The 12,311-nt window shown below is 62.8% G+C and overlaps 1 protein-coding gene across 1 annotated transcript; it reads right to left on the bottom strand.

Annotated features, from left to right (window-relative positions):
- On the bottom strand, window positions 1-12,311 carry ERN2 (endoplasmic reticulum to nucleus signaling 2; the record flags this gene model as incomplete). The annotated part of the gene is made up of 22 exons (XM_082490777.1): window positions 1-214; window positions 286-353; window positions 660-783; window positions 1,036-1,163; window positions 1,276-1,423; window positions 2,140-2,339; window positions 2,541-2,640; window positions 3,386-3,575; window positions 4,216-4,306; window positions 4,587-4,836; window positions 5,122-5,298; window positions 5,527-5,648; window positions 6,343-6,493; window positions 6,582-6,660; window positions 6,766-7,027; window positions 7,298-7,399; window positions 7,486-7,608; window positions 7,786-7,858; window positions 8,211-8,283; window positions 8,908-8,941; window positions 9,290-9,407; window positions 12,228-12,311. The coding sequence occupies 22 exons, from the start codon at window positions 12,309-12,311 to the stop codon at window positions 23-25; spliced, it is 2,889 nt and encodes a 962-aa protein (XP_082346903.1). The 3' UTR covers window positions 1-22.

The following is a 12,311-nucleotide window of genomic DNA, read 5'->3' as shown; positions in this document are numbered from 1 at the left end:
GCCATCCCGGCACACGTCCTTGTCACCTGCCGTTGCCTTCCGGCCCCTGGCAGTAGTAGGAGTGGAAAAGCCGCTCGTGGGCGCAGACCCTCATGGCCTCATGTGTGTGCAGCAGCAGCCGTGGGAAGCGGGAGGTGAAGTACTGCACAAAGCCGTCGGGGACGGAGCCCAGGGCTGCCCGGACGTCGGCCGGCAGCTCATGGTAGTGATGCTTCTGCAGGAGAGAGGGCGAGGTGAGCGGGGGGCACGGGTGGCGGGGGCACGGGGGAGCCGGGGCAGCCGTACCTTGTTCCTCATGGCCCGCAGGAGGTCGCGCACCGAAGCCCCCTTGTAGGTGCGGAACTTCCTCAGGTCTGGGGAGAGCAGGAGAGATGCTGAGCAAGGCGGGACGTGGATGGGGCGAGGGGCTGCCACAGCCCCCCGCAGCGCCAGCGCCGCCCCGAGCCCCCGTGAGCACCGCAGCCTGCGGCAAACCGGAGCGCTGCTCTGCTCTGCCCTCCCAAGGAAGGGCTGGCACGTTTACCCACCCTGGGTTTTTGGCTCCCGAGCACAAGCAGGTGCCTCCTGCCCAGTAAAGGGCACTCACTGGACCAGGGAGCCCCATTCCCTCCCCAATTCTGCCCAGGCTGTAGCAGCGAGCCCGGCCCCCGCGCACTCACCTGTCTGCAGCGGGAGGGAGATGTGCATCCTCCAGTTGGTCCTCACCACCGACCGCCCCCCCGCCTCCAGCACCGAGACGATGGGCCCCTCGGCAGGCTCCTTCTCGATGCGGTCGCTGACGTCCTGTGTGCCCAAGAGCGGGGACAGGGGGAATATGGCACTGCCCCCACCCCACAGCACCCCGTCCAGCGCCAGGGAACAGAGCTGGCACTGAGGGGGACCAAAGAAGATTTGGCCCTGACCCTAAACCAGGGACCCTCGGCCTCTTGGAAAAGTAGCTCAAAATGAGCACGTTGACCTAAACATGGCTGTTTCCAGCACTTGTTTTTCAGAGCACACCTATGTTCACTGCCCGGTGGGACGGCGTGCACTCACCTGGAAGAACTGCAGCTGCTTCTCCTGACTCCAGAAAAAAGGGTGCATGAGGACCACCGGGGCCGAGGGTCGGCGCTGGGGCTCGGGGCTGATCATTGCCACAATCAGCTCTCTCGCAACAAGCTTGTCTGGTAGGCGAAACCACACAATGGAGAACTAACCTCGCTGAGAAGGACCGGGAGCTGCGCCCCTTGGCTCAGGGCTTCCCTGCGGGGATGTGCCTGTGGGGAAGGGTCTCACCATGAGCTTCATCCTGCAGGCAGCTCAGCTGGTAAGAGCCCGACAAGATGTTGGCCTGTCGCCGCAAGCTGTCCCCAAACGGGTGCTGCCCTCCCGACACCACGTAGTAGAAGATGCAGCCGGCTGAGAAGATGTCCACAGCACACGTCTGCAAAACACGAGGGGGGAGATGGGACTCCCGCAGCAAAGGGCGAGGAAAGCTTCTGCCTCCCCATTTTTCCATTCTTTTATGTGAATGCTTGGTCATTTGCTCTGGAGCTGCTGGAAAATGCACCGCACCGGGGTTCCTGCCTGCCCTGCTCTCTGGAGACAGTGAAGCGCCCATCACATCAGGTCCTTATCAGGGAAGAGGTTTTCAGAGACAGACTCAAGTCAGGACTTCACAGACAGACGGACACGTCAGGGCTGCTGGTGGCTCACCCAGCTGTGCAAACTGAGCCCAGTACGAGGTTATGTGGAACACAGTGACAGCACCAGTATGCGCCCTGCCAGGGACCAGTACGGCAACCAGCTTCCAGCAGGAAGAAGATTCCCTGGGCTAAACGGACGAGCAGAAGCATAACCTTTGCAGCAAGCCCCCTCCGACCTCCCCACCCCAAATTTCCGAGGACTGTAGCCAGATGAGAAGCCCTGCGCTGAGCCACTGCCGGGCACTGTCCCTGCGAGGGCAGGGACAGCCGCTGACTAGGAGGTCCTGACGAGGAGCACCAGTGCTCTGCATCTGGGCTGGCTTGGGCTCTCGGAGCTTCGGTCTTAATCGTGCATTTCAGCTGCACGCTGCGAGGCCGCTGCCAGCACGGGGGACTCTGCCACGACGGGCTAAAGGAGCACCCTAGGCGGGGGAGGCATCCACGGCTCACTGACAGGGTTCTCCTTCGGGGCCTCCTGCAGCACCTCGGGCGCGATCCAGCCCTCGGTGCCAGGGATGCCGGAGCGGAGGCTGAAGCTCTGTCGTCCCCCCTGAAGCTTCTTGCAGAGGCCAAAATCAGAGATGACGGCTCGGATCTGCCCGTGGCGATTCGGGACGGAGATGAGGATGTTACAGGGCTTCAGGTCACGATGGACTGGAAGAGAGGGCGCGCAGCGTCACCTGCCAACGCACGGCGGGGCAGAAGCAGGGCCAGTGCTGCCGCCGGGAGCGGGGCTCTGCCTGCCACCCCCCATGTTGCCGACCCCGATAGCTGCTGCCTCAACCCCGCAGCCTTGGCTGAGGATGGGACCAAGATGGGACACACCACCCTCCAGCCTGCGCGCTGCCCTCTTACCGATGCTGAGGGAGTGGAGGTGGGCCAGCCCGGACATGGTCTGACGCAGCAGTGACACCGGGTCCAGGCTGCGGCGATCGAAGCTGGGGCTTTCCACATACTGGAACCACACAGAGGTACAAAGACATGAACCGAAGCCTGATGTACTGAGGCAACTAAGTCAAGGCTTGTCAGAAGACAGAGGTGGAAGGAGACAAGCCCACGTAGAGGCCATTTGTGCCCAAGGGTTGCCATTTCCAGGTCTATCAGTCGACATCTATTCCCCCTGCCAGCAAACTGCCCTCACTTGTGTCCTCGGACCTCCACAGCTGCAGCAACACTCACGCTGTACGGAGCAGTAAAAGGATGCTTCTCCTCCCGCTTGCCGAGTCTCTTCCCAGCATGTCAACAACTGCCCCGACGGACGCCAAGGCTCAGAGCTGCCCTGGTCCCTCCCGAGAGGGTGAATCGGCAGGAGAACAAGGGCAAGGGCTTAACTGACACAGGAGCAGCGCTGTCGCTGGCTGCTCTGCCTCTCCAAAGCGCCTCGCAGCCTGCCCATGCCCGATCCGCCCCCTGTTCCCTCTGGCTGCTGGGAAGCAGGTTCGGAGCAGGGCTGTATGCCCGTGGCCGGGCAGGAACCCCAAAGAGTGCTCCGAACCCGGGAGCCGCTGGCTGCCAACCCTGCCCCCGGCCACGCACAGTGCTCTGCTCCCGCGGGAGCACTGCAGGACCTCCCCAACGGCACAGACGCGAACCCTGGGGACCGACTTACAAACGCGGGGATGGGGACACCCAGGACTGATCGACAGCCCCCCAGCAGCAGCCTCAGGCAGCTGGCCCCGTGCCCCCCGGACCAGGCTCACCTCCTGCAGCGTGGCAGAGCAGAGCTCGATGGCGATGTAGTGGAACTGCTTGTCCTTCTCGGTGCAGAAGTAGCGGACGACGTGGGGGTGCTCATCCGACTCTCGGAGTAGCTGGACCTCACGGTCCACGAGACGGAAACACTCAGGCAAGAGGCGCTTCACAGCCACGTTCCGGCCATCAAACTGTCCCCTGCGCAGAGTCGATGGTGGCGTTCGTGCACAGCCCTCCCCAGCCAGAGCGGAGCCCAGCGTTGCAGATGCACAGCCCTGCCAGGCTCTGGCTGATGCTGGAAACTCGCCCTTCGGGGTCCTCAGCATGGGTCACCTTGGAGTGACTCCCAAAGACTCGTCAAAGCCATGGACAGGCAGAAATCTCTGCAGCGAGCTGGAAACTGGGGGGTCAGGCTCCCCTTTTTGTAGGAAAATAACTTCTGTCGCTTTTTGCTGTGTCTGGTGCTGGGGAAAGGGGCTCTGCCAGAGCCAGGGGAACCTTACGAGGACTTGACCTGCTACTGCTGAGGGCTGCATGGAGCGGGCACAGCCCAGCTGCCCGACAGCCTGGTGCAGGCAGGAGGGGAAGGGGAGCACGGGGCGGTGCTGTGAGGGGGAGACCTGCCCCGCATAGCCGGTACCCGGTAATCAAATGCAACAAACCCAGTTCTCCAGATGGGTTCGATGAGGACCATGAGAAGGGGAAGGTGCCAACCCATTCTCAAAGGCCTCTGAACCAGCGGCCACCACCCAGGGAAGGAGCTGCCTTGGTGCTGTACGGGTGGCTCCCAGGGAGAATGAGAGAGGAATGAGGGCAGGCACCTCAGGGTGCCACCCACCTGAAGACAAAGGTTCCTCCAGCTCCGTGGCCCAGCACATCCTTGGGGTTAAAAGAAACTTTCCCAACTACAATCACGTCTGGTTCTGCATCTGCAGAGGAAGACAGCCATCCTTCAACCCATGAGCCTTATATCTATACAAAGAACATCCAGTTCTTTAACCACTTGGCTATTTCTTTGGCCCCGCTACTCTCGCAATTGCTTTTGCAGTCCATGCTTATCCAGCAGCAGGTCTTGCATTTCAGCTGGACTCAGCTGGACTGCAGCTGGACTGCAGCTCTCATCTGTGGGGCACCTCTGCTCCTGCTTTGGGTGACAACATCTATGGAGAGAGAGCCCCTCACACCTCACCCATTGCCACCTGCACACACCTTCAGCAGCCGCTGGGACAGCCGGATCTGGGCTGACCATCCCATTAGCCAGGTCCTTCAGGTGGGACGAGGGGCCAGAGCTCTGCGAGAGCTGCGATGCGCTTCCCTGGCTCAGCCCCGGCTTCCCGGACTCTGCAGGAACACCCTCCTCGGAAACCCGGCTTGGGAGCAGCATCTCCTGCTGCTGCTGCAGCAGCTGAATCTGCTTCTCCAGCTGCTGCTGCTGCACCGCATGCTGCTTCTGCAGTTTCTGGAACACAAACCACGGGAGCGCTCAGCTCCTGCAGCCAGAGCAGAGCTGGGGCATTGGCAGGGCTCGGCACAAGCCCCGTGCGCCGTCTGTCCCCTGCCCAGCCGGCAGAATGCCGCACACCACCTCGGCTTGTGGGTACAAGACGGCGTGGGAGCTGCATGGCTCAGAGTAGCCATGGCGCCGCTGCTTGTACCACGAGGATGAGAAAAAAGGGAGTCGCCAGCCCTTCAGAAGTGGTGTTTCTGTGGCAGGCAGCGGGCTCGTCCAGCGGCCACCACTCACCGTGAGCAGGAGGAACAGGACTCCTCCACCCAGCAGGGCTGTGCCGACGCCAGCCATCAGCAGGTCCCAGGTGCCAGCCTCGGGGTACACCTCCACCTGCTCCCTCGGTGCGGGGTCCGGCTGGAATGGCCCCTCGCTGCGGACAGCGGGCTCCTCCGGGCTGCTCGGGGCCAGAAACTGCAACACACGCCCAGGGCTAGGTGACACCGGAGGGATGGACCTCTGGGCACTCGGGTTTGGGACCCCCTCCCCACTACAGCCCTGCACGTAGGACCCTCTCCCCATCCTACTTCACGCTGGGGACCCACCGCCCAGCCCCAGACAGACCAGACCCTTCAAGGACCCAGCATCGCTCGAGGTCCCCGCCGGTGCAGAGGTGGGACCCAGCAGAGCTCCGCCACTCACGTCATCGAACACCGTCCTGGCAGGAGGAGCCCTGGGGATGATGGTTTCCGTTGTCTTCCTCAGGTTCTCTGGGAAGGCTCGTAGCATCGTAGTGTGGACCACGGGAGGCAGCTCGTGGTGCCCTGTGATGGGAGGAGAACAGAGGCAACCATCAGCTGGTCCCTGGTCACAGCATCAGTCCCTCATCTCCCCAGCAGCGATGTGGGCTCGCCGGACAGTTTTGGCTCTTCAGAAGGAGCGCCGCTTCTCATGGGAGGCACAAAAACCATCACAGCTACAACCTGCCGGCTCCGTCCCCAGCGAGGGGGACCTGGAGCAGCAACAGCCAGCGGAGAAAGGCAGAGGGCAAGGTCCCCTGCTCTCAGCAGGCAGCGGGGTCCTGACCCTGCTCCTTTGTGCTTCCCCTGCCACGACCTTGAGACACCCCCTCATTTGCAAACATGCCAACACAGCCATCGCACCTGTGACAGCAATCACAGAGCAGGCTAATTAACCCAGCGTCTGCGTACAGGGCGCAATGCACAGTGGCACACCCACCAGCACAGGGAATTGTGAGCCCTGCTTCAAAGGGAACCTGCCCAGTCCCCACGAGGCGGCCCCTCCTGGGGAGGGGACAAGGATGGGCTGCAGCCAGCCCCAAGCCACATTCACTGCAGTCCCCAAGGGTGAGTCACAGACTCAGCCCTATTTGCCCCACTGAGCAAAGCAGGTTGTGCTGCCACCCCAAAACACACCGGCAGCTCGGGCCACCCCTCCCTGGGGCGCCCTCCGAGAGCGAGGACTCAGGGAAAGCCCGTGCCCTTTGTGGGTCCGTACCTATTAGGAGCCACTGGTTGTGGAGCGAGGTGATGCTGCCCTGCGGGTACTTGACATCGGTGCTAGGCGTGATCTCACACTCCCCCGACTCTCTCATGGTCACATCATCTGTGGTGGGACCGTCGATCCTGGCCAGCGTGATGCCCTGCGGCTGGAGGTCCAACAGCTCGTGGAGCACCACGCAGCCGGGACGTGCACTGCCACAGCTCAACCCAACAGGCGCCAGCAGGGAGACTCACCACCAGAGCCACGCTGCCATGGACCAGGGACGTCAAGGCGTAGAAGCTGGCTGCGTACTTCCCCACGTAGAGCGCTGGCCTGCAAGGCAGGGACAAGCATGAGCCTTCCATCCGTCATGGATCAGGGTGGCCAAGCACAAGCAACCCAAATGCCACTGGCTGCCACAGCACAGGAACCACGTACAGCAGCTGGGTCTTGGTGGCGGTGAAGTCCTTCACGGACTGGTAGCTCCACTTGAGGAGGTGGATGTCCTGCGAGTGAAAGGTCAGGTAGCGCAGGGTCTCCATGGCCAGGTTGAGGTGGGGGATGCGTCGCAGGCTGTCCTGGTGCCACACGTAGATGCCGACCACGGGCGAGCCATAGTTCTGCGCCCACAGGACCTCCCCGCTCTCCTTGTCCAGCGTCACCACCAGCCCGTCCCCGCTCGAGGCGAAGTGTGCCATCTCTAGGCAGAGCCAGAGGGAGGGGCGATGCAGCAGCGCTGGCCGTGGGGCTTTGTCCCCCTCTGTCCCCGCTTAGTCCCGCCATCAGCTGAGTGCCATTGCCTGCTGCTCTGCTGCCATGAGAGCTGCAGCCGGCGCAGTAGCCGCTATTCCCAGCAATCAGCAGAACCAAGACCTGCCGCCACGGCAGCATCTCCCCGGGGTCCCCACACAGCCAGGATCCCGCTGCAAGCAGGGCACCGGGGCAGCCGGCTCCTGCGGTGGCCACTCACGGTAGTGGTAGGACTCCTCACAGAGCGGTGCCGAGTAGTCGGAGAAGGTGGCGTTCCAGCGCAGCTCTCGCGACTTGGTGTCGTACATGGTGATGACGTACTCTGGGGATGAGAGCGCGGCATGAGGTCACTGCCCAGCAGGCTGCGCCTGGGACGAGAGGGATGAACGGGGAGCAGGGCTAGCTTACGGGTACGGCCGATGTACAGCAGGGGACTTGACGGGCACAGACCATCCCAGGCCTCTGTGGAGAGGGTGGTCTGCTTCTCTCCTGACTTGGGGTCCACGATGAACCAGGTGTCCTGCTTCTTCCCTGAGAATGAAAATACATTTTCTGTAAGTCTCCGCAGCCCTGCTGTCCGTCCCCAAAAACCGCTCGCCAGGCTGCCTCCCATCCATCCCATCCATGGATACGTTCCCAGGAGGTCCCCACGCAGCCTCTCCTTCTGCCCCTGCCCCGGGTCTGGCGGAGCGGCCAGGATCTGCGTACCGGTGTAGAGCACACCATCCGAACTGCGGCATGGTGAGGACTGGACCAGCTCCGGGATGGTGAACGGGAGTTTCTGCAACACAGATGGCAGAGTGGATGCGGGGCCAGAGAAACGCCTCCACGATCAGCCGCCTTCCCGCCTGCAGAAGCAGGGTGGGAAGGAGACGTCCCCTCGGGACAGCCCCCTCCTCCTCGCCTGCCCTCACTGCTCAATCCCAAAGCAGGACGGCGTGGCGGGGAAGGAAAGGGTCCCAGCTGTATTTGCCCCACACCCACTCGGCTGACATCTTCCAGGTGCCAGGGACACACTGGAGCAGCCAAAGGCGCCGGGCTCGCCCTGTCCAGCAGGTCCCCCAGTCCCTCCGCCCAGCGAACCCCAGGGGTGCGGGCAGGCGGGACGCACGCAGCCCCGCAGCCCCACTGACCATCAAGCCTTCTTTGTTTTTTCCTCCCAGGATATACAGGCTGCCATCATTGGGGTCCGGAAGGAATGCTGGTCTGGAAAGGAGGAGAGAGGAGGATGAATTGTGAGCTGTCCCCTGCCCTGGGCACACGCCAAGGGCTAGAGAGGAGCTGCACTAAAGAAACCCCTTCAGCAGTTTGATCCATGGTGATTCACTATGGGGCTTGACCTTTCCTGGAAACCTCCAGCATTGGATTTGGTAGGAGATGAACTCCCACCATGGGTCAGCACCGTAACTCCATACAGGCGCCCCGCACCGACCAGCCGTGCCGGCTCGGTGCCCTGCCCGCCCCAGGGGAGCTCTCTGCTGTCCTGCCTTCCCCCTGCTCTTTCGGGTGGGTTTTCCTCAATTTCTCTCCTCCGCTTTTTGTACGTGGTGGTGCTGAGAGCTCCCGGGCTGTCTGCAGAAAGGCTATACAATTCACCAGCAGGGAGCAGCTACTCCTCATCATCGCGCGCGAAGCGCTAGCGCAAAGGGTGGCTTTAAGGCAACGCTATGGCACGGGCTGGCGGGTTCGTTGCTCCCAGGTTCCCCTTTCTCGTGGTGAATCTGTTGGTTCACCAGGACAGTCGTGCACCTCCGAAAGGCTCCTGCCCAGCCCCGCAGGCTGCCTGCCCTGCAAAGGGCGCTCTGCCCTTTGGGGGTGGGTGACACTCACTCTGCCACATAAACCGGCACCTGCAGAATAGGATCTGAAAAAGAGAGTGAAACGCAGACGTCAGCAGCCTCTCCCTGCGAGCGGGGACAACGTGGCAGTGTTTACCAAGCACAGCCATGCGCCGCCGTGCCCAGGTCCGCAGCCTATTTGCATTTCAGACCCATAATAAGCACCACCGGCAGCGGGGGTCTGCTCCCCCCTCCCCAAGATGCTCTGCTCTTGCACAGGGCTGTGCCTGGGGCTGGAGCTGCAGCTGGCAGCGTCCCCCATCCAGCAGGAGCCAGGCTGGGAGGGGGGGGGGTGTGTGTATCCCCAAACCCCGGCTAGTGACAAGCCCAGGGAGCCAGGCTGTGAGCAAGCACCCCCCGGGGTGGTTACTCACCATCCTTCAGCGTCCACTTGATGTCACCGGTGCTTTTACTCACTGCGTGAAGGTTTCCATCCAGAGTGGATATGAAAAGCAGTGTTTCTGGGACAGTCACAGCACCGCCTTTGAGGCACTACGGACAGAAACACTGCCCTTAGGGAGCAGGGCCAGACTTGGGGACGAGCTGTGGGGGCTCATCTCACACAGCTCAGCAAACCCCCCTGTCCCCAGCACGCCGGGCAGCAGACTGCGGGGAAGAGCCCCAGGGTCCCTTCTGGTCCCCATTGAGGCAAGACTGGGAAGGCAAATAATTTATTTCCTTGCACCAGCATATTAAATCTGCTTTTTCCTCTAGCTCTCCCCACCACAGAATCGTTACTGGCTGTTTGGAGGTGCTGTGTTTTATAAATCCATGGCAGGAAGCCCCGGCGCTAAGGTAGCTGCGCTCATCGTGAGTGGCAGCGTGTGTCACCTACGGTCCCTGGCTCCTGCAGCACAGGTCACGTCCCACCAGTGCAGTCCTGGTACCGGTGCAGCCTTTCCCCTCCTCTGCCCCGGAGCCAGTGTCGCTGCCGGCGGGGATGAGCTGCAGCGTGGCTGTTCCCAGCCACGACTCCGGGGTGCCTTTCTAAAGGTGACACAAACAGCCCAGCTACCGGCTCCTTCCAGAAAACAAACGAGTTGGGTGACTTTTCATGCCAGAAATGCAATTAATGCTCTCACAGGCCTTCAATGCTACAGATTTCGGCTGCCCTGACGTTGAATTGGAAATTCAGGCTGGGAACAGGAGCTGCTGCTTCCGTGTACGGCGTCCGTACAGTGAGGGCCGGCTCAGCCGCCGCAGGCTGGCACACACGCCAGCCTCACCCCGTCAGCAAACAGGGATCAGCAAACAGCACGGGGACCCAAACGGCTACAGGCGGAGGCAGGGCCGGCGTGGCTGTCCCCGGTGCCAGGGAGCCAGAGCAGCGCCCAGGCTCACCACTGGCCGCGATGCAGAAGCAGCTCAAGCGAGCTGCTGCCCTGGTCACTCGTGCGGGGTGGCCCAAGAGTTGCACCCGGCATGATGTTCTCCCCCCCCGGCAGTCCCCTGGTTGCCTCTCACCTGCTCTGTACCAGCTCCTGGAGCCTGAGCTGGGCAGAGCGCCTGGCGTGGGGACCCGGCCAGACGAAAGAGCGGAGAGCGGCCGACAGCCTGTGCCAAGACGGTGTCCTACGTGTGAGCACATGCCCGTCTGCGGAGCAGAACCCGATGGCGGTGACAGACCAGCCATGGCACAGTGGGGCCAGGAGACACGTCATGGCCTTGAGTCACTGAAATTCCTCCAGCTCCAGCAACATCGAGAGCAGCCCTGATGGGTGCCAGGTCGCCTGTTCTCCGGCTGTACCTCCTGCCAGAAGCACACACCAGCTCCCTCCCAATGCACCTCACATTAACCCCTCGGCTCTGAGCCCAACTCTTTTATTTGCCCTTCATCTTGCATAATCTTTAAGTGAGGTCGGAGCTGGTCTCCCAGCTCTTGCTTTGTCCAGGGGACACAGTGGGGCAGGCAGAGAAGGGCAACTGCTCCCCGCTGCCGCCTCTCCAGCACCCTGTGGCCACGCAGGCAGGCTCGCTGCCGGCTGTGGCGACAAGCCAGGCCAGCAGGCGCAGCTCTTGCGGTGTGGCCACCTGCACGAGGGAAACAGAACCGAGACCGCCGAGCCCTCCCAGCAGCCAGAGCTACAGCACCTCTGTGCTCGTGGGCTCTGCTTTTCCCTCCCCCCGATGCTTTGCAGTTTCTTCCATCTCTTCTGCAACTACTGTTTTTTCGGTGACAGGGCACTTGAACAAAGGCCAGGCTGCCCAGCCTGCTCCCCACACACCACCATGGGCATAACTGGGAGCGCTGGGCACCCGGGAGCTGCCACCCTCCCCTCCACCCCCAGCCCCAGTTCCCCCAACAGCCCTTCTGGGCTGTAGCCCAGAAGCACGGCTGCTGTTCCCACAGGATGTCCACAGGACCTGTGCCTTCCTGAGGCTCCCACCATTAAAGCGTGGAGTCTGCAGCGATGCCACTGGGGCCAGAGCTCAGCTGTGGGCTTGGGGCACACTCGCTCCCCCAGCGATGGAGGGGGACAGTTGGGGAAAGACAGAAACACGGTGCCAGCGTCTGCTGCTGCCAAAACCACCCTGGCACACTGCGCTATGTGCTTGAAATGCCACCAGCTGTGGCAGCTGCCACCCGGCTCCTGAGGGCACCACACTGTCGGGCAGGAGAGGGCAGGAGGGGGCCGAGGGCTGCCAGGGAAAGCCCAGGGGAGGAGATGCTTTTCTGAGCACAGAACATCCTCTGCCCTGGGTGCTGTGCGTGGTCCCTCAGTGCAGATCTCCATCACACACCTGCCAACAGCATTACGGCCATGGGACCCACGCACAACCACCCCGACCCCGCAGACATCACACCCCCTTCGCCCCACAAACCACACTCCTCTGGGTGCCGTCCCCTGCGCACCCACGCAGTCTCGAGGCGGGTGCTCAAGCCCTGGACACGCAAGCGGGTCACCCCTGCCTGCGTCGCCACGCACCGGCACCCACGGGCGTCCCGCGCACGCTAAGGGGCTGTGCCTGCCTGCACACCCACTCCCACCCGCGGGCCGGGGTGCTCACACACGCGTGGAGTGGATCGCAGTGCCCACCCACACACGTGCACACACACACACGCCCGAGCGCTGTCGCGCCCAGGGGACACGTACTCATTTGCGCCGGTACCCCCACGCGCTCCCACCCGCGGGACACACACCCACTCAGGACACAGTCACGCACAGGCACACACGCTGGGACCGCGCTGGCACCCGCAGCCTCCCACCCGCAAAACGCTCCCACCCGCGGACACCGCCGCAGTCCCACGCACCCGCCTCCCACCCGCGGACAGTGCCGCGCTCCCACCCGCGGGCCGTGGAGCGGCCGTACCTGTGCGGGGGGCGGCAGCGGCAGCAGCAGCAGCAGCAGCCCCCGGAGCAGCCCCCGGCGCAGCGGCGCGGCGGAGCCGCCCAT

The sequence above is a fragment of the Vanellus vanellus genome, assembly GCF_965231255.1.
Source record: "Vanellus vanellus genome assembly, chromosome: 14".
NCBI lineage: Eukaryota > Metazoa > Chordata > Aves > Charadriiformes > Charadriidae > Vanellus > Vanellus vanellus.
Note: the sequence above shows the minus strand (reverse complement) of the source record. Positions and strands in the feature narration are given on the sequence as shown.